Genomic DNA, 22,819 nt, shown 5'->3' with positions numbered 1-22,819 from the left:
TTGAGAATTTTTTATACTATTTTTTTTTTCAAAAATAAATGTAGAAAAGAATATTCTGAAATGAAACTAGATCAGTCGATATTAGTTGTGAAAAGGGAAAGGGGAAAAAAAGTACTTCTGTATCGTTTGATAGACGCTTTAAGTGAAAGTATTTATCGAATTTTGTCACGAAAATTAATTCGGTAAAAGTTTCAATTTTCGGAATTTCCTTTCCCGTTTTTTTAGTATTTAAGATTTATTCTTTTGTATATATCAAGTGTTTTTCGTTTGTAGAGGGAATTCTCGAGTTTGATCGATAAATATATTTTTAAAAGCATTTTTACTGACATCTCTGATAAAAGTACTTGAGAGAAAACATTGGTATCTAATGACAGAACCAGATAAAAAATTTTACAAAAAAACACAAGAATTATCAGGGTTTAGGTGAGTATATATTTACAAACGTACATACACTCATACATGCTCTTAAACACACATACGAATACATATTCTCTGTGCAAGAAATATTGAAAAAATGTAAATACAACTTTTATTAACAAAACGGGATAAATATCTTGAATTCTTCTTTTTTTCTTAAGTAGAAGTTCTGACTTTCTGGCACAGTTTTAGCGAAGTCTTCGTTGTAACCTTTATGGAAAAACAGTTATCAATCACATTTTTTTTTAATAATGTTGGAGTAGCTTAATTTATATAATTAAATTTTTGCTCTCCATCTTCTCAACTGATGAAATAAATATGACACGTTTATACCCTTTCTAATATATTAATCGAAGGCAACAACGAAGACTGTTCGCTAGTCAGGTGACAGATGTTGCAGACTAGATATTGGCACAAAATTAAAAGAAAGCTGAGTATTGCCTCCTCCATTTTGGTACCTTTTGACTAAAGTCCTTTCGGAGGCGTAGACTAGAAAAATCTTCAAGCGTCAATTAAAATCTAAAGGGGATATTCCTCCTGTAACGAAATTCGTTGTGCCCTTAGGAAGCACGTTAAGTCTTCGAGTAACACGTACACATTGTGATTACACAAACAGTTCCTTGGTAGATAATTTTTACATCAACATAAAAAACCCACATTGTTTTTCTCTTCTCTAAGTTTGACGAAAACGAAAAAACATATATAGGCTACGTACGAAAAATGACGTGAATGTCTATATATGTCACGATGCCTTTTCTTGGCAGATAGTACAGGTGCTCTGGATATATTTTTTTTTATTTTTATTTTTTGGTTCGTGCACACTTGATAGAGTATAGACCTCCTCAGTAGCTAAAAGCAAAAAACAAAACGAAAAAAAATTCCTATGTCCTTCTCTGCAATTTGTCTGATTTGAAAAAAAGGAGGAACAGTTTGTCAGACATACTTCCAGTCACACGGAACTAGAATCACATCAATACTGGAGGCTAAATTTTCTAAGGTCAAGCATTTGGCTCGTGTCCGGATGATGGCGATGTCGATTGTGCTCCCGTCAGCCATCTTCAATTCGATCAACCAACGGAATTTAAGTAAAGGTTTTATATCCCGCTACTTTTTGGTGCTCTTTGGTTTCTTCAGACTATTCTGTTGGTTCCTCATTGCCTCATCCTTGGCTCCGCTGAAAGATGGAAAATGATGTTCAGTAAAGTTCACTTTTTCACCTGGAAAATAAAATGGGCGAAATCAATTGTGCTCGAGACTTAATTCGAACCTATACCCACCACCTTTGTTCCAGTAGATATTTTGTAAGCTTTCGTTTTAAAGAGAGGGAATCGTTAAAGGGTTAGTTCTCTCAAAAAGGTACTTACAGGTAGCGAGTAAGATCTTCTATATCCACTAGCATGGAGTCCTGCTCCATGTGAAGATCGTCTCTCTCCAATAACAGACGCACTAGTTCTTCATTTAAACCTATATTTAAAAAATATTCACAGTTTCAATATTAAATTCGCATTTCCGAAATTCTGTCGTAACCTCGGCTAAGCAATGATAAATGTTCTAAATTTATTGCTTTACCTTCTATTTGGGAATGTAAATCATTGACAATGACTTGTAACTGTGCAACGTTCATATCGGTTAAGATATGTCTACTTAGCCTATGTTTTCCATTAGGAAACGGAAGACCAACCTAAAAAAAGGAACAGTTTTAACACGAGAAAAGTGTATTTTGATAAAAAAGAAATCTTATAGGATAATTCATCTTACTATCTCAGCAATAGGCGATTTCTTTTTTCTCTGTCTTTCTACTTCCATTTGCATCCTAGCCATTTCTTTTGCTTGAGCGAGAGCCATTCTAGCCTCCGCTTGCAGGCGAGCATGGCGAGTAAAGAAATCTTCTTCAATCTCTTTCTTTTCTTCCTTCTTCTGGTGTTGAGAGGAACGCAGATGACCTAATCTCCAACTTCTCTGGCGGTTGAAGAAGAACGAAGGACGTTGGCGCTTAGTATTGAGAGAAGGGAGGTTCTCTGTAGGTGCCTCATTGTTGTTATTGTTCAGGTTGTTGTTCGATGGTACCAGAGGAGTTGTGACAGATGAAGCCTGGTAAGAAGAAACTTTATTGGATAAAAAGAACGAATAATAAATAAAAAATTGATTACGTCAAATGAAAAAGGAATGAAAGATTGCTGCAGAGTTAACAGTCGATGAATCAATACATTTCTTTGAAGAAAACACTGCGGTATGCCTGATATTTTTTAAAAAAAATTTTTGAATTAATTTTTTTCCAATCAGACCTGCAACTGATGCTTTAATCTCACTAATTTTTTTTAAAAAAGCGTGCATTGTTTCCTTTTATCTTTACTAATTTTTTAATTTTTCATTTCTCTGAAAATTCCTTCAATCCCTGCAAATCTTAAGAGTTTGAAATTGATCTCATTTTTTATAATGGAATTGTTGTAAATTAACTTTATGTTTTGACTTTTTTTTATATTCGAAACACATCGCTGTTACTGGATTTTTCCTTACGAAAAGTTATGCATTGTACATTATTCTTCTTCACTTTATTCTCCGAGGATTGGAGATTTACTACAGTACACTAGCAGAAAATGAAATTGTTTTTTTCTGTTTTTTTGCTAAGATAGTTTCAAGAGGATTTATCTTTCTGAAATAAATTCTTAAAATATATTCTTTTGTAATCAGGAAAGGGATATTCTCAGATTAAGTAAGCAAGGATCAATTTTTAAACATCCGATGAAAGATAATTATTTATATAAAACCATACACTTAAATCAGCATTTTTAAAGAGAAAATACGAGGGAAAAAAGTCATTCACAGTCGAGCTAATAAATTAAAATTTGTCTCACCTTCTGATGTTCTGTTTCATCTTCGGAAGTAATTTGAGTATCTGTTACTGTTGTATCTTGCAAAAGACATTTTGTCTCTTCTTTATCCGTTCCGGTCGAATTATCACCATCCTGATCGCTACCTTGGCTTTCCTGATCGCTAGCAGTCTCGTTCATAAAACAAATCTGCAAGTTCATCCCACTCTGAAGTCTAGTAGTAAGACTCGGTTTTCTCGTAACTCTTTCTCCAAGATAGTAATCTTCGCTATCTGAATCCATCGCTAGCTTTCTGCGAATTTCCTCGCGATCATTCCTCCTCTAGACATAAACAAGAAAGAAAAATATATAAATGTTTTAGTTAAAGGCGTTCGTACAAAAAGTTTAGGGTGTATATTTAAAAATCCACCTTAAAATTCCGCCAATCATCGCGCTATACAAAGAATTACAACCTTGATGTTTTATCATGCTTAAAATACTCTTGAACTTAGCCATGTTCAAACAATAATATGTTACACGATCGTTCGACTAACTGCTCATGTAGACGTAGAGGCAACGTCCGGGATGTACAGTACGTTTATCATATTTGACCTCGATTTACTGCTACTCGATCATTACAAAATCGTAGAGGCATTAATTCGTATAAACTATACTTCAATATTGTTTAAAAAGTAGAAGCACAAGAGGAAGGTGATTAATATATATATTCAAACCTTATATTAGTAAAGAGTATAGTCACATTTCATTCTCGTCTATCGGGAAATTTAGTAGAATAGTTGAGGAAGTGAAATTCTTCTCACGTCAGCGAGCTGCCTTTAAAGTTCCCTGGAGGACTTTTTCATAAAAGGACGACGAAAGTAAGAAGCAATGGATGAAAGGCGACGCCGTCAGAAATTAGGAAATAAATAAAGTTAAGAGACAACTGGACTGAATCGATTAAATCTACATCCAAAAAGATCGCCCGAAGGAACCACAAACCGGTAGAAAGAAATTCGTCAAGATGAAATGATTTTCTTGTCGAGGGAAGCTTATGCAGCAAAAAAAGGGAGAATAAAATAGCAAAAATTATCTATTTACTAAAGTTCAACTGATAAATTTTGTCCTACGTACGCAATTAAAAGATAATTTAAGTGATTTTTCGAGCGTCATAGAGTAACTCGAATGCATTATTCAAAGTGAAGAATGATAATGTTTGAATACGGAAAAAAGGGCAGATGTATGAAGCGTTAAAGTTTATACACGTCTACTTTACGACGGCTGATTAGAGATAGTCCATTTAGAAAAAAGTTTTATGACCTAAGGTGTCGACAGTAAGCTTTAAAAAAAGGAAAGAAAAGAGAGGAAGAATGTTTACGTGTCCTGTTTACATTGAGTAAAGCATGCGCTATGTTTCCTCGATTCTAACCAAAGAATCGATATATATAGAGGCTGATTTAATGAAAATTGATTTTCTGGACAAACACCATATTGTCTGTGATTTTAAATAAGTGAGCATGTAAAAGAAAAATAGATAAATAAGTAAATATTGAGACTGATCGTTTGTCACTAAAAGCCTCGTAATAAATTTTTTGTTAGGTGTAATGCAGCGTAACAGTAAAACAACGTCAGACAGTATCGATACTAAGCAAACACGATGAAAAATGCGATAGACAAATGATAAAAACTTTACTAGATTTCATTTTTTATCATAAAAAAAGAGCTCTTTGATTTATTTTATATATACTATCGATGGAAAGATGTCGACTAAACTCTTTACATAGTTGGTAGCCATGCCCGCCTAACACGTTTGCACCAGTAATAAATGCTCAGTTACCGATCCACAGAGGTAATCCCCAGTTATCCGACTCGGTAAGGAGAAGAGATTTTTGAACAAGAATAAGAATTGCCTGATTTTACTCAATACCTGAACAGATTTGATGCATCGAGCATTATAACGCCTTACATGCTCGTTTGATTAGATAAGTAGGACTTGAATTGATTCTTTGCATAAGAATTCATCCCCTTAAATAATTCATCTCCATGCTATTTTCTGCAAAATGCAGTTTTATTTTATGTGGCAGATATTTTTTCTCTTCGCAGATTTCTGTTCTGCTTAATGGTTATAAATAGAACAGCGCGATAAGGAACCCTTGGTTAAAAAGAAAAGGTGAAAAAAATGAGGTAAAACGTCTTTATTACTTCAAAGCATTAGAAGCAAAATATTTTTTTAAATATTAAAATTATACTTTTTTTTAGAAGCTTGAAGAATATATTGCTTTTAACTCAGTGCAGCGCATTGTCTTTGTATTTTTGTTTTCGTTTTAAAAGCAATAAAACTTCGGCTCTTTATTTTGAGCACTAAAATTTCGATAGTTTGGAGCAATAAAATTACTGCATTATTGTTTTCAAGAAACAATAAGAAACAGACTTTTGCTACTGAAGCACTAAAACTAAGCAAACAAGTTTTTTTGGTACAATAAACAATACTAATCTTGTTTTTGGTATTTGAAATAAAATAGAATTATTCGATTGTTTTCAAGCTCTAACAACTTTTTATTTTTAAAATATTAAAAAATCACGTTTTCTACACATTAAAATTGTCCTTTTAATTTTTTGTAACTTTTTTTTTGTATTTTAGAACACCAAAATATAATTTTTTTATTGTTTTTTGGAGCACTTAAGACGTCGCTATTATTGGAGCATCAAAAGCAGAGTTTTTAGAGCACTAAAAACAAATAATTTATTCTACTTTCGATGCAAAAAAATATCATATTTTTGGCATTTGAAATAATAAAATCGATATATTTATTTTCTAAAACATTAGAACATAATCTTTTACTTTCATCAAAAAGAACAATCTATTTTTGGAGCACTCTAAACACAAAAATTCCTTTATGTTTCGAGTAGTAACGAAAGAACAACTGCAACTTTTCTATTTTTCTTCTGTTTGACTGTATAAAATTAATGTCAAGTTGCGAATAAAAAGAAATTTATAAGAATAAATTAAAGATTAAAAGAATTTTCAATTTTCCCCTTCTTTCTTCCCCTCCTTCTCGCTCTCTTTTTATATATAATAAAATAAAATATTAAAATCAACTACGTAAGACTTCTTGAAGATCCGACATGTGACATAAGATTTAATACAAAAATTGGATTTGGCTTCTCTTAAGCAGACGGAAGCATCTTTCATCTGCTCGAAGATTCACCTGCATTTCTTTTCTAGTAGTTTGTTAGAATGGTAGTGGTTCGACGAGTAAAATATTTAGCAAAGAGGCCAAATTGCTGATAAAATTTTCAAAGGAACTTGTCCCGAAAAACAATCTTTCCTCCCTTCAATGAGTGGATAATAAAATGGAAGTAAATTAAAAAGAAAAGAAACTTAAATATATTTTTAAAAAATATACTTATAAATATTATATCTAACATCAAATTAAAAAAAAGAAATGTATTCAAGTATCCGGAATGGTGCCATAAATGTGTGTATACTAAACTAGAATATTTTTAAAATTTAATATTTATAAAATAAATTTCGGATGGTGCTTAGTGTATAAAAACCTCGAAATAAGTATGGTTAAAGGATGAGATACTGTAGTAACATAATTAAATAAATGATATTGGTTAGATTTAGAGGGGCAAAGTTTAAGTGGAGCAATTATGTTTACTAGCACACACGATCGCCCAAGTCATCTGTTAGTCATCACTTTTCGAATGGTTTTATCGTCGCATTAAAAATACAGCTGTTGAAAAATTTTAATGATGTAAATAAATTAAAATTCGTTAAATTATATTTCACATGTTTAATATATTTACTAAATATCTACGCGCACTTTTTTGCCGTCTGAAGCTGTTCGTGTTTTTGTAGTACAGTACGTTTAATAATCGAAAAATAATTGAAAGATTGCGATCCGAAAGAAGGTTAACTACATTTTTTGTATAGAAAAATGCTGTTCATCAGCTCCCAAAAAACGCGTAACGACTAAACTTTTAGTGTACTAAAAAATAAAATAAGAAAAGATTGTTTTATCGCTCCAAAAAATGTAGTGATAAATAACGTTTTAAAAACGTAACACTTTGCTTTTAATACTCCAAAGATAAAAAGTTACTTGTAAAAAAAATACAAGTCAGATATAAAGCGATTTTTCCTTTAGTTCGGCCATACTATGTGAATTTACAGTACACAATGACTAAGCGTTATCAGCTTAACATCATAAAGATTTAAGGGTTTAAACAGTAAAAGTAAAACTCACCTCACAAATATCGTCTATGTAACTAAGAGTATATAAACTACATATGTAATTTCGATCGAAAGACCAAACAGGAAACGCTTTCCTTTCGACACACTTCATCCCTCCTAAGAGAGAGAGAGAAGGAGAGTAGAGGCGTAACTGCTTAGAAAGAAGTTTTACTCATTATAATTCGATAAGACATCGACCGTGTTTATATTTGACTCAGTTGTTTTTACAAATGCGAATCGCTTGAATAAACAAAAGTGATTAAACAATTCTTTTCCCCAATAGGGTAAACCGAAAACGTATCGGAAAGTCAGGAAGCGGGGTAACAATCGGATATGACATCACGACCGGCTTTCCAGAAACTAAATTACTAAATGAATGCCTTAACAGGAGTCACGCGCTCGGCTTAGGTTGCGTAGGGCTATGTTACTTCTATATAGTTGTCAAAAATTGGGGAAATAACAATGTAAATGATTTCTTTTTACTGCGGCAACATTGTTCAATCTTTAATCTACGATCCCATTAAAAAGAAACGTGAGCGGGAGACGAAACTCTTAATCCCTATCCTCATCCTCCCCCATGTATTCTACTGACGTCATTTCCGCTAAAATTTCAGCTATAATTTTTATTTATTTATTTATGAAGTGGGTTTAAAACTTTCTCGCTTCTACACTCGCCAGGCAATTCTTTAGTAAAGAGAGGATAATAAAATGAAAGTAATTAACTAATTCATTAATGAGGAAACAAAATTCTATTAACGTCTCACTAGCTATTATTACGAGGAAAATCATTATTTTAACACTTTTATAATGTTAAGAAGATATTTTTAATGTAGATTTTACTTTTTATTCTATGCATCGATATTTTTCTCTTTAGTTTAATTATAAATTTTTATTTTTTTAAAAAATATCCCAACGTAAAGAGAACTATTAGTTCTACCGCATTATTATTTTAATTANTTATTTCTTTCTTCCTATAAATCCTGTAATTCAGGACTTGTCTAGTTGACTTTTGTTTTCTTGGAAACAATAGCATATACTGTATTACAACATAGGCAATACTAAACAGCAGGTAAAAAAAAAAATATGATTTAAATAAGTAGCTGTAGGCGATCTAGATGAAACTAATAAAGAAAATATGAATCATATCCAAAATAGTACCAAATTATTTTTTCAGCTAATGAAAAATATAAAATCTTTCAGCTTAAAAAATACAAAATTTATGCTATATTACTATATCATTCAAATTTCACAAATTCTAATACATTTATAATTAAACTAATAATGAACCAAATATTTTTCATATTTCTATTTGCATAAAGAATGAGCTGTATTGGCTTATTATTTTCCTAGTTTTTAATTTAGAAACAGTATTCTTTTAACTATATTGTTACTTATATTGAGGGGCCATCCATTAATTACATACAGTTTTTGAACTATTTTTGACTCGCCTTCTCTGTGTTGTATATATAATGATTTGCTTTTCACATCCTAATGATAGGATTCAAATACAGTAATTTAATAATTTTACAACTAGTTTGCTGCAGCAGTTACCATTTTAATGAAAAATGTTACTTGTTATTGGGATTTACTATTTTTTTTAAAAACTCATTGCTAACCTCAAAATTAAACCTTTTGCCTTTTTATAATGATTAATAAAATCTCATAACAGATGATGCCACATACAATTTTAACTTTGTGCTAATGTGTCTTACTTTTTATTTTAAACTTAAATATTTTTTCAATGGAGATATTTATGATATTTCAACAAAATTACAGGTATCCCTCTTATAACATGGTAGTTACATTCTGAAAAAATGCCTTGTTATGTAAATCTGTGCTATACAAAACAAAGGACTAATGCAAAAGATAGGGTTAGGTTTCAAAAGTTAACAAAAGTATACCATTCTTTTTCATTACTAAGAGAAATATGTTTATTAAAGCAATAAAGAATTAAGTAACAATCACAATTAAAAGTACTGTATTATGTTCAATTATTAGCACTTATGCATTAATATTAATTTTAGTTAAATAAGGATATTTTCTTTTTACAAAGTATGGACGTCATCTGAGCTTTTTTGTTGATCTGGATAAGAAATATCAGTAATGTAGTCTTTTTTTTTTTTTTTTTATCGTAAACAAGTTTTTATGGATGACAAAATAAAAATATGTTATTAATCAAAAATGCATTCTAGCAAGTAGCATTTGTTCAGTCGAGTACCAAACAATTTCTCCCCCCAAATATGTGTTCAAATACCAAGTTGCCTTTACTAAATAGCTGATCATTTTCGTATATTTGCAAACATTTCTTAACATTCACCTTAAAATTAAATTTTTCTCTACTTTCTTGGAGATTTGCTTTCTGAAATCTAAGTACTTTGAGCTTTCCAGCATATTATCAAGAGTACCAAACCTTTGTGACAGAAGCACAATAATTCTAACAGCTACATTCTAGCTGTAAATACTTGTTACTCTAACTTGATCTTGACCTAGCTTGTTACTCAAGCTTTCAAGAAAACAGTGAATTGTACATAAGGTGTCATTAGAGAGAAAAAATTGATATTTCCTCTTAAACTTTTATTCCCAAATTATTTGACACTAAATTTTAAAAAGTCTGGGATTTTTTTAGTGTTTTGAATTGAGTCAGTAATATATTTCTTACTTCAATTATTAGCACTGATCAAACTCTCTTGATGTTGTGAGTAAGCAGAATTAAATATTTTTATAGACCATACCATTCTATTTATTTAAAATTGAAACTTAATCTGTTTATGAAATACAAAGAAAATTTGAGACTAACATCACATATAGCAGCTTGAAATAATTCTTTAAACTATTTCTCCAAGATAGTAATCTTCGCTATCTGAATCCATCGCTAGCTTTCTGCGAATTTCCTCGCGATCATTCCTCCTTCTTTTCAGCCAGTCGTCTTCTTTAGCAGCTCGAGTCAGATGAGCTTCCATGGCTACCCAGTCTATTGTAGGCATTGCCGTTTCAATGTTATACACATCAAAATCTCCCAACTGATCGGAAGATTTTTTTTCCACTCGAATTTTAGGCGTTAATTCGACAGCGTTATTATCTTCGGGTGTTAAGGAGGAAGTGATGACGTCACAGTTATGATTTTCGTCACCGAAATAGGGAGGAGGCACACAAGCTCCGTTGGCATCTAAAGTCCCGGTTAATAAATCTACAGGAAGTCCATTCCTCTGAGAATCGTTGATCCTTTCGGGGCAACGAACCATGTTAGCGGGTGAATCCTGTAGGATTTTTAATAAATCCTCCGCCCGCTGTTCACACCGTTCTGTAAATTCTTGTTCCCTATTATCCTGAGTATTTTCTTCTTTATTCGGTGTGATAGATTTTTCCTCCGCTTCGTGTACGTTCTGCGATTTTTGCCAATCTTCTCCGTGATTCCATCCGCTACGGTTCCTTAACTGATGCTGATATTCTTTGGTCATGTTACGCGGCAGAGATTCCACAGTGTTCAAAATTTTCGATTCCTCGAAAGAAGTCGAAAACTGTTCGGAATTAAATTCTCGAATGTTTATCTTTTCTTGCTGAACAGTGTCCTGAACGAGGCACTGAATATCATTATGCTTACTCAGAGGTATCGAGAAATTGTTGAATGCTTGGTTGGAAGCTATGTTCACGTCTAAATCCGAAGAACAACTAATATCACTCATGGGACTAACATCGTTAGTATCTGGCCCACTACCCGAACTCGGAGACTTTGTAGCGTCGAGGGGCAACACATCCGGAAGATTATTACCTTTCTGAAGGCCTTCCGTCAGTTTCGGAGACTCTGACGAGGAATTGCAGAAGACCAAAGTGGGATTCGCTTTCTCATCCGAACTCCTCCTATCCAATTGAGTATCTGCGTATTGCTTCTCGTCTCCGATGTATAATTGGTCCCTAGTATTATTTTCCAAAAAGTTATTATTATTGTAAGTATTCTCCAGAACGTAGCAATCCTTTCCGGCTTGATCTGACATATCTGAGGAATCGGAGAACAAAGAATCTTCACTATCGATGTCTTCGGGATCAACTTCGGGGCTGCTAGCGTTGCAATGATTGTTGTTATTGTTGTTATAATCTTCGCTTAAATCTTCGAAGTCGTCCTCCTCTTCTAAACTTTTCTTCAAGTTCCTTCCAGTTAGCAAAGGGCTAGTTTCTGTATATTCCAGATCGGATAAGCTATCGTCTTCAGTAGTTCCGTTCTTGGATATATCTTCTGGAGATGACAAAGACATGGCCTGATCGCTCATATCTTCCAAGGGCGATGCTAAATTTGGATTGTAGCCACATTGGGATGTTTTTGTGGGTGACGGGCTCGACTGTTGATTGTGATTCTGGAAGAAATGCCATCCCTGTTGTATTCTGTAAGATATTAAAAAAGTAGTTGGGAATAAATAAAGATTGTAAAAGTTTTAATACGAGTCGAAAACGAAGGAGGTAATTAAGACTCCGGAAGCAAGCTTCATTAACGCTCCAGTTTTAATTAAACTCTTAACGACCTGGAGGGGATTACTCCCTCGCTAAGCCTAATTACAACAGACAAATGCCAAATATGAACATCGCATTCGCATCTTACATCACTCTACAAGCTTCATATTTTATTTAGATTTTCTTTATTCAGAGTGTAAGATTTCTGTGTAACGAAATACTAATCCCTATTTCCAGATTAAGTACGTGTCGACAACTATAATTTAATTAAAGAGAATGGCGGCTAATTATCCAAACAGCCCCTTAAGATAACAAAGGAAAAAAAATTAACAAATCTCTTAGACAGCAGATAAACCACTTTTTAATTAATTTCTACTTTAAGTGTAAAACGATACAGTGTAAAATGAAGCTAGAAAACCGGATGAAAAATTTGAAACTTCTGTAAACCCATGCTTGCTTGTAGAGCGGTGTAACCTACATACAGTATTTTAAATTTACAAAGTTCATTTACGTGGGGGGAAGAGTGTAAAAAAAGAAAAATTTTTTATTCTACTCCCCCGTAATTTTTTTGAAAAATTTTTGACTGGGCAATACGACGAAGCTGTTAGGTTTAATTAGGCCATCTCCTCCATACTGGTTTATGGGGATTTAAAGAAAGTCGTGATCTTGCATTAAAAACACGCGTATAGCGAAACTCGTAATTCATTCTGCTTTTACGTAAACTAAGTTGGCTCCTATTTTTTTACTATCACGAAATCTAACGAGAGAAAGCCGTTTAATTAAATTACCGAAGAAGATATTGTTGCTACTAAAAAGCTACAATCAGAAAGGAAAGAAATGAAAGCAATTTAATTGAGTAGTTCTTTACTTAAACACAAGAGAAGAACTTTGTTTCCTTCATAGAAATCCCTTTTTTTTCTATTTTTTATCTAAATTATTATCGCAATAGACATTTTCGGATTAAGATTAATATTTAGAAAATTTCACCTGATTCCACTGGGAGAGACTCTATAGCCAGATCGAGTCCTTAAACTGCTGACTTTATCTTCGTTCTGTTGGTTTAGTTGGCTGCAGGAGAAATAAAAGTTACAAGAACATAAAAAACGAAGAAACACACAAAACAAATATCTATAAAGATTAAGTTTATTTTGTCTTACATAAAGTTATGAGCCGTTATAACTTATACAAACGAAGGAATGTAATAGCAACACACATTACAGTAATGAAGTATAGATTTTTTTCTCTTTATATATTTTTATATTAATTCTAATTGTATAAACGTATGAATTTTATTAATTAAACCTTAATATATTAGAAAAAATCCCTCAATTTATTTTTTTTTTCGGCCGAAGCCATACCCTTTATTTAAAACAGTTTTTCTTAACAGATGTATATAATAACTTGTACAGCATCTGTTTCTAAGTTTAAGGTCAGTGGGTGGTAAACAGCAGATTTAAAGTTTCGCCACCCCGAGAGAGAGGCCCTCCTACCCCTAGATGAGTGATGAATTCCAACTCGAATAAGTATAAATGAGTCTAGATCTCGAATTAGACGTTTGGAATTATAAAGAGGAACATAACAATGCTAGAAAGCTCTTAAAGATTAAATTGAAATATTGCAGCACGTAAATCCATTAGATAAATGTGATAGATTTTCGGAAGAGACCCGCACAAGATCGTCTACTCAATACAAGAGAGTCGCTACTAAAGACATAAAAGAAACCTAGAGGAAAAAAAATACCCTCTTTCCATGCCACAAAGAAGCATAGAAACTCGTCCTTTGACAAATCGACCGACAAGATGCATTTCTCCCTTTTATCCCGCAAGAGGATATTGAACTGAGGATGATGTCTTTCAACTTGGTCGAATCAACACGCGAAGCAGCGTTTAGTGGAAATTAACCGAATCGTGGGACATCATCTGGCTATCTCATTCACCTCTATTGTGTTTGAAATTCTCGGAAGCGGAAATAGATTCCGGCCACTGAAAGAGGTTGAGGGGGTATTATTATAGCTTCGGAAACTACATATTAGATTTGTTCACCCTTGACTCCACATCCCTCTTATCAATATAAATCCTGCTTAATAAAGCCTACAGATGCGCATTATATGCCGAATTCTACAAGCATTTTTCATACTTACTTCTGTAAGAGAAATCTGTCTTCGTGAGAAGTCCGGATGCTTCGTTTCAATCTCATTGCGTCTTCCTATACGGAGAGAAATATATATATATATATTTAAAAATAAAGGTAAATGAGTACGTTAATTTTAAATTAAGAATATAAAAGAAGCTTAAATATGAATAAAAATATATTAGATAAATAACTTAAGATATTATAAATCTTTAATGGCTCAGGAAGGGGAAATCTTACATAAAATCGAAGCTTATACCTGAAGCCAGCCACATCCTTAAACACTATTCAATTTATAATATATGCAAGGGAAGGGGAAAAAGAAATTAAAGTAGTTTCTATCAGTGTCTCGTCTTAGAAAATTTAAATAAAGTGCAGTTATGTACTGTACCAACATATTTATAAAGAAAATGCGTTTTTAAAGTTCGTCTCCGAGCAATATTTCGAACTAGATCGGCGTATTGTGCGAGATGGAAAATGTTATCATGACAAAACGAGCATCTTATCTCTTAATATTCTCCACTTTCATCGATATACTCTCTTGATATTACTAATGGATAATATAGCCAGAGCCATTAAGGAGAAGCCATATTGAAGGAGAGCTTCGATGCATAATGAAGCGTTTCTTTTAATGACAAGGCAAGCTTACCCAACGATCCTACCAGAAATCAATCTTGGAGCTGTTAATAAATGAAATATCTACATTTTGATAATAAGATTTTTAAAAAGAAAATCTCGCTTTTCGTTATGTTGATGGCTCCTGCTCCCATTTCCTCTCTTCTTAGGCTCTTCGGAAGGCATTTGTCTTAATTAATGGTGTTCGTAACTGAGAATATATGCTCTGCCTCTTCCTTCTTCGCTTTCATCTAGCATAACTGAGGTTCATTCATCTCTATTTTTTTAAAAAAAGTATAAAAAATATTCTCGGAAGTAAAACTTTATTCTTAAAGTTTTAAGAATCTTGAATAAAATCCGGTATTTTCAGCACGTAATTCCATTTTTCCATCCCAGCAACAACGTGTTAATCAACTAACTAATTAAATCTTTCAACAGAGCGGAACTTAACGGAAATCAGAAATCATAATTTATTTTTGCTGCAACAATGGTTTACAAAATTATGATGATGTTCACGCATGCTCATTTAACGTCTATCATAGCAACATCATCATTAAAATGGGCTTAAACGTCTTCATTATTCTATCCAATATAACAATAAAAAAAGCTTATCGTGAAGAGAAATATTTAAACAAGTTTAATTCACAAAAGATTGTACCCGCGTGAGCTTAATGCCTTTATTTTTAATAATAGCAGAAAGTTAGACTGCATTTTTGACATTAAATATAGATTTTTCATTGTTTTTCACTTATTTATTTATCCTTAACGACTCACGCAAAGGCTCAATAAAGAGTCGTATCTGGGTTTACGCTTCTCGAATTTAACACAGAAATCAGATAACAAAAACAGGATGAATGAAGAGTTTCGACTAAACAAGGAAGTCATCTACAATATTTATTTAAAAATTAATCAATTTTAAACAAAATAATTCGAATTTTTAAACGTTACTAATGCCAATTTTTCGCAGCTTCGACTTTTTTCCCCGCTTCAAATAATTAACAACTCAGCATTAAAAAATAAACAAAGGGTCTGAAATTCTCATTAAATAAATAGTTTTTACAAAAATGCATATACAGCAACTAAACAGAAAACATTAGCAAAGCATTTTTTTAATCTTAAATAAAAAAACACAGCACTTAAAGAGGGATTTTCCATAACAACAGAAGGAGGGAAACATTATAGAAATTGAAAATAAAAACATAATTTTAATTGTTTTATTGTTGAAATTGGTCAAATATAAAGTTTAAAAATAGAACAATTTAAAATTCACGTTACAAAAAATTTGATGTATGTAAATATAGGCCTACTTTAAAGTTTAATTATAAGATATCGATTATTTTCTGAATTTATAATTTAATATATAATTTAATAGTAAGTGATAAAGTATGGAGAAGTGTATTAGATTTTACTGTAGATAGTGATATAAAAATATACTGGTAGATAATTTAATTGTAAATTGTACAAACCGACAAAGAGACAAGAAGAGCTTTTGAGAATCTACTGGCAAAAAAATATTTTTTTTTTTTACTTAAGGTGACAAGAAGATAATATTTTATCTTTTTTTAGTACTTAAAAAAGTAAATTTTTTATTTATTTATCTACTTTAAGTAACAAAAATGGAACAGACAAACGAACACAATTTATAATAAATAATACAAGAGTATAGAGAAGCGTGTGTAATATATCATCGCCTCATCTCGATTGCAATAAATCAGACGTTTATAATATGAAAACTATAAATGAAATGACATATAAATGGCAAATAAACAATTTCTTATTTGTTCTATTTTTTTCTCGTTTTAATAATTTATCCAACCGTTACAAAATCTCATATTTATGTAAATTTGTCCGAGGTCAGCCGTAAACGTGCGATAGATAGGAGAGGGGTAGAGCAAAAAAGAATTCCAATGTTCAGTTGAAGTTGACAACTTATTGAGTGCAGGAACATGTCAACATGACTAGACCAGCTGCGCCAGTTTACACCACTTCTCGACAGAGAACACCATCGACAAATAAACCACCGATAAAATGGGGTGATGTGAATATCGAATTATTTGCTAGATATATATATATATATATAAAATTTCGATAAAATTCATATAAATCAATAAGGGAGCGACGAAGTGAAAGATTTTAGTAAATCGAGACAAGGAAGTGGTTTGCGTATGTAAACTTGTATCAGAAGGGGACAAAATGCGAGAGGTCGCTTTCTCATTTGGCCCTTTTTTATGGTCAAAGTCGAACAATGTAGCAAACAAGTCGATTACTCTGCCGCATCTGGTCGGAGATAACATCGCTCCAGCCAAAACAACATCCTAATAACTTACACAGACATGGCAGAACGGTAAATTGGTCCGGTCCTATTCAACCTCGCAAAGCTTTCGATTCCCTTCTACATCTACTCTACGTCGACCCAAACTCCTACTTTAATCGAAATCTTTTATACGCATCTATATGTATATGTTATAAAAAATTTACAATTTATAATCCAATTCTATACTACAAAAATACAAAATTTAATTCATAACCGTAGAAGAAAAAAAAAAGAAAGAAAGATATATTCTAAGCAGAAAACGAATCTTCTACAGATGGAGGTGACTGCAATTGACATCTACACTCCTTGTAACCATAGCAACGGTATCTTGACCTCCTCTGCTAAGTGCTCCGATTCGAGACCGCAGATGAAGCACGTGACTACCATAGCATTAATTCGGTGCACCTCCAGAGGCTAACGAACGCGCGTGCTGGCGTGAAACGTCATCTGAATTATTCACCGATTGCCATAGGAGTATTTACGACAATAATTAGCGTAAGTTATTCAAAAGTGAAAATTCTGACTAAGCATTAATTGGTGTTAGAAAACGGAAAATATCTTTTGCAGCTCTTCTAACTTTAGACTTATTTACTTTATCTCTAGCAAAAATGTAACGACAATATAAATCTGTCCGAGTCTAGATAAGGAAAATAAATATCAGATAAAAACTGTGTTTTCTTCCAGATAATTTTTCTTTTTTTTTATTTTATTAAATGATATAGAAGTTTTATGAATGGCCTTTCTAGTTTCCTACTTAACCGAGAGAGGAAATGCTCTTCTTTTTCCGAGCGAGTTGTTTATCGCCTATACAAGAGAATTCATAGTGATAGACTGCACAGATGTTGTACTTGGAATTCATTTATGTTTTATGTAACTAATTGGATTATAACAATATGGTAGCAGATGTTTGGGTGACGTCGACACTGAGAATAGAAGGTGGATGAGACTTAATTAGACTCTAAAGGCTAGTACGCCCTAAGTCCATTAGTTGCATCTGTGCAACAAAATTTCTAATTCGTCACCCGGAAATTTTTCAAAATTTCTGAATGAAAATGAATATATAAATATAACGAAAATCCAATCGAGTAAAATTAATAATATAAATTTCTCCTCATTGTTTGTTTAAGAGCGGGAAGATAAACAAATTCTAGTTCAATGACCGTCACAATCTTTTTGATAAGATTAAAGCTTAGAATAACAATTCATTTTGAATTCATCTGGTTTAAATCAAGTTCGTTATGCTACGGCAATTCGTTTGTTTATAATTAGCAACGAATATTGCCGGATTAAAGCGCTGGAATGGGGATTATCTGGAGAGTATTTTAAGCAATTTTCAATTGATTCTTCAAACTTGAAAATATTTGCATATTTTATCTTATTTCGTTTAACAAATCCATTCATTAGAACACGCGATATTAGCGACCAATAATTGGATGTACAACAATGAAGACAACTATCTCTCGAGAGGATATTTACCCGTGTCGACTCATCCAAGAGCTAAGCTATAAAGGGCCTCTGAGACCGTCTCGTATTTCTTGGCTCAACCTATCTATATCCATAAATTTAACCTGTAGACCAGCAGACATCTTCCTAGACTGGATGATAATATTCATAACTTTATCCCCATTTAATTAATATTCGTGACGGGAGATGCGTGATTTTTCTTTTTATGTTTTTTTTTTAATTCGACGTTGAGGGGAGAGAGTCGTTCTCCAACCGGAGACACTTTACATAGCGCAGGGGTGACTCAATGTCAACACCGAGACTGGAATGTTGAAAGCCACAAAAGCATCCATTCACAGCTATCGGGGTCAGCAGATGTTGACTTTGGTCCTTGGGTTATTTCTCACGTTACTTTAATGACGTAACCGGTGACGTAAAGCATACGAAATCTCTTAAAACGCGTGTGTTAGAGAGATTTAATGATTTTTCCTTGCGCCTTTCGTGAAATAAAAGCTTGCGTGACGTCATTTTTCCTATTACTGCTTCCGCATTCTCGGACATGCCTTTTATTACCCGAAATAGGAGATTGGCTTCAGAGATGACTTCAACCGAGTTGTAACTGATACGGTAGCTAATTACTTAATTGTTAAGAATAAAATGAAAAGATTTTCGTAACAACTTTCAGCAAATCTACTGATTACAAAACTTCACATTAGATAAGTGGCATTTGCTATGCAGTGGAGAAATTTATGAAAGATAAATCGCGCGAAGTCTAATCTCCTGCTCTTGTAGGGAACTGCATTAAATTCTTAATATTCTTTCGTTTACATGATAGAATTTAATGAAAATTATGATAATTTCAGTTAATTCCGCTTCCTTTTATACTACATCGGGTGAGACAAGAGCACATTTTCTTAGTTAAAACGCATAAAATGGCTAGCGATTTCAACATTTTATTCAAGCTTAATATCAAACAATAATAATATAATTAATTGATTAGAAGTATTGTAAGAAAAAATTGTACATGCCGCTAGAATTCTACATTATTCCTTCGTTTATTTGTAAGGTTACGAGGCAACAAAGAAAAACACACACAAAAAATTTTATAGTTAGGCTTCTCCTCAATGCAGCTATTTCTGCGGTGAAGCCGATCATCCAGGTGCTATAACCATCATCGTACAGAAAGTGTCGCATAAAGGCTTTTTTACGATATCAATCTTTTTTTCTTTTTTTCTAAAAAGATAGCGAGGAAGAAAACAAGACTCTTAACAATTACGTAGAGAGAAAGCATTTCCTCCTCTTATAATACTGGCATTTAGAGATAATTAGCGTCTAGACTCAAGTAAATTAAATTATTATTTCCTCATAAACATCACAACATAATAATTAATTATAAAACGACGAATTAGGAAATATCTGAAACTACCATATTATTGTCATTAGGAAAGCCTATAATGACTGTGCAAGTCACTACAATCGCCTGTTGCTGCCAGTCCGGATAATCGATGGGTCTTTGCGACGCCACATCTACCAGCGCATGCGTTATATACCATTAGAAACAGTAAACATTTATTACGAGAAACACGCGAAATATCAATTGTGACTTTACCTAATTCGCATGGGTTACAATTTTTCAATATATCACTAAATATACTCTATTAAAAAGCGTTAAACTTGAACTATCGACCTTCTTAACTAGATAGCTTTCAGCAATTAAAAGAACACGTTCTATATTTAGAAACATTCAAAAATATCTCATCTGCATATAGACAAAAACAGTGGTGGAGAATTATTTCCATACATTGTATGCAAAGTCGATATATTTTACTTTCCAATATCAATAATTTACATATAGGAATTGGTTAATATTTATAACATAGGAAAAATATATTCCAGGATTATTCAAACGCATCTGGAAGTATTCAAAAATTTACTTTAGAAAAGATTAAAATATATTTATATTAGAAAAAAATTCTAAGAGAAATCTAGGTCATCCAGACAATCACAAGCTGCACATTTAAACAGTAAATAACACCAACAGACTCTAGAGTTATTCATTTAGTACATTGCTACTATCTATAAAACATAAAAATTTATCATAATGTATACATTTAAGCCACGCTAGAGACTAAACAATATTGAATTTAAATATTAAATTGTACGTATGCAATGATAAAGCATACAGTTTATTTACCACACATTAAACATGCGCACAGTAAAACATCACTCATAACTTTCGAGATGATAATAATAATACTTGAAACGCATTAAAATCTACAAAATGTTCATTTATTCCAGCTTATTTTAAGCGTTTATTAGCAAATTTATACAAAAAGTAGCATCATTTGTGTTATTATAAACAGTTTATATTATTCAATAAATTAAATAAATAAGCACATTCAGAAGCTTTGGATTTACTAAATTATGCACAGACAAACAGAAGAACAATGTAAAATTCGTACAAATATCATTTACGCAAATTAAACACAGTATAAAATAATGTAAACACACTCAAAAAACTGTAAATTTATACAATAAAAAATTATTGTATTTTTATGCAGTGTTTTCACATTCAAAACTTTCTCCATAACAAGTTCCTATCATTCTTTGCACCTATTTTTTGTATTCGCAGTCATTCTAGGAATTAAATTTAATTAAGAACCATTCAGAAATATCCTAACAAACAATGAAAAAATCAAATGATAAATAATTCATAAATAGAGTTAAGCTTTAAACATAAACAAAAAAATCATTCTAATCTTGTTACATTGATTGCATTCTTAAAAATTTTTGGAAAAAAAATAAAAAGTAAAAATAAAATAAAAATAAAAATTCATTTTTATAACAAACTAAACTTTTGCCTCCAAGCAATTTTTCATATTCAAACTCAACATGCATTTATATATATATAAATATACGTAGAATCTGTATAGGATCATCATAAGCAATAAATAAATAAATATTCTAAGTATAATTACTTTCTATTTTAAGTTCAGTTATATAATTTACAAAAATACTAAGGGGAAAAAAAATCTATAACAGTTATGTATTATGCACTTTCCTCCATTATTTTTCGGTTGGGCCAAGAAAAATAAGCGATTTAGTGATTCTCTAACGGATAGTTGACTCAGCTAAACTGGAAAAAGGTGACTGATCCATCGATAACTGTACAAATTGAATTGGCAGAGAAGAATAGGAGACACTTATTGTATATTTCATGAAATCCTCTTCTTATATGATGAAGCGAGGAAGAAGAAGAAGAAGAAGAGGAGGAGGAGGAGAGAGAAAGGGGGAAAAAGCATTATTTAAAATCTACCTATCACAATTGAACGGTTCCATATCAGACCATAGAAATTTACGGTTTTTTTACTATGTGAAAAGTAATTATCGGAACGTGTTTGGGTTTTTCATGCGGAATAAAACCCCCCTAACGTACGCATGCGTGAAATAAATTGGCAAGAGATCGAGTTTATGTAGTGAAATAGTATCCATAAGACCGAAAGAGTTTTTGGGTTTAGGTCACTTCTAGACTAATATAATCGATCATTCTATGCACCTCGGGGATTACATCTTTGATCAGTTGTATACAGTCGAAGTTAAAAGGCATTCTCGGATAGATATACAGCTTCCGATCTAATGTATCATATGATCTAGGGATGGGCGAACTTTGATCTTTGACAGTTAACGCCACATTAGATCTACAGCAACTGTATTGAGTCTAATGGAATAGCGAAAGATCCACCTACCTGTACCCATGTTGGAATTGGAGATTAATAAAGGTGGAGCCGCGCGAATTCGCCGAACTTCTTCGGGTCCAGACACAGTGACGCAGTTTGTAGATTACGCCAAAAGATGTCGCGACTAACGGACAACGCCACTCACCCCGGCTGCAAGGGAGAATCGGTGGGCGCACGTGCGGGACGGACACACCTACATCCGGTCGCTTCACGGATTATTTTCGTAAGGGGAACAAACTAAGAGCGGAGAAAACGGTCCATGGGCGCATGCGTTCCGGCATATTGGCGAGCGCCGATCCTAGGACGGTTCTAAAGATGCGGACAGGGGGGTGGAGGATACTCGCAAATGATGCAAGCCCAAGATGCTAAATTCGTAAAGGATGAGGCACGAGGAAATTTAAGGAGGATGCAGACTCTGAGCGGATAGAACTAACATAAACAGCATTTCTATACGAATTACCTAACGGTAAAGCTTAAAGAAATATTCAGGAGTAGAAACGCAGATCAATAAATTTATATGCAAGAATTGGAAGAGTTAATACCACAAAAAAGCAAGCTACACTAAAAATTAGGCTTTAAAATTAAGGACAAAATAAAAACTGTATATATTCTGATGTTATAAAATAGCTGTAAAGCTTGAAATGGTATATGTTTCAAGTGGGTGTAACAGAGCGCA

General features: G+C 32.6%; 1 protein-coding gene across 4 annotated transcripts in view; it reads right to left on the bottom strand.

The window, feature by feature from the left end:
• Window positions 1-409: 409 nt before the first annotated feature.
• LOC111624681 (myb-like protein P) overlaps window positions 410-22,819 on the bottom strand; it is a 93,807-nt gene continuing 71,397 nt past the window's right edge. For 2 of the 4 annotated variants that reach the window (XM_023367592.1, XM_023367605.1), the window contains 8 exons: window positions 14,045-14,109; window positions 12,892-12,972; window positions 10,322-11,838; window positions 3,273-3,520; window positions 2,176-2,508; window positions 1,987-2,098; window positions 1,782-1,881; window positions 410-1,591 (listed from right to left, as the gene is read on the bottom strand). In XM_023367592.1, coding sequence (XP_023223360.1) covers window positions 1,522-1,591; window positions 1,782-1,881; window positions 1,987-2,098; window positions 2,176-2,508; window positions 3,273-3,520; window positions 10,322-11,838; window positions 12,892-12,972; window positions 14,045-14,109 — 2,526 coding nt within the window. In that variant the 3' untranslated portion in view covers window positions 410-1,521. Of the gene's footprint in view, window positions 1,635-1,781; window positions 1,882-1,986; window positions 2,099-2,175; window positions 2,509-3,272; window positions 3,521-10,321; window positions 11,839-12,891; window positions 12,973-14,044; window positions 14,110-22,152; window positions 22,446-22,819 lie in introns of those variants that run through there. The other 2 variants (XM_023367611.1, XM_023367599.1) reach the window with 2 other exon arrangements.

This window comes from Centruroides sculpturatus, unplaced genomic scaffold, assembly GCF_000671375.1.
Source record: "Centruroides sculpturatus isolate CEXI.00-Female unplaced genomic scaffold, Cexi_2.0 scaffold133, whole genome shotgun sequence".
Taxonomy (NCBI): Eukaryota; Metazoa; Arthropoda; class Arachnida; order Scorpiones; family Buthidae; genus Centruroides; species Centruroides sculpturatus.
The sequence above is the reverse complement of the archived record's forward strand: the minus strand, read 5'-3'. Positions and strand labels throughout refer to the sequence as shown.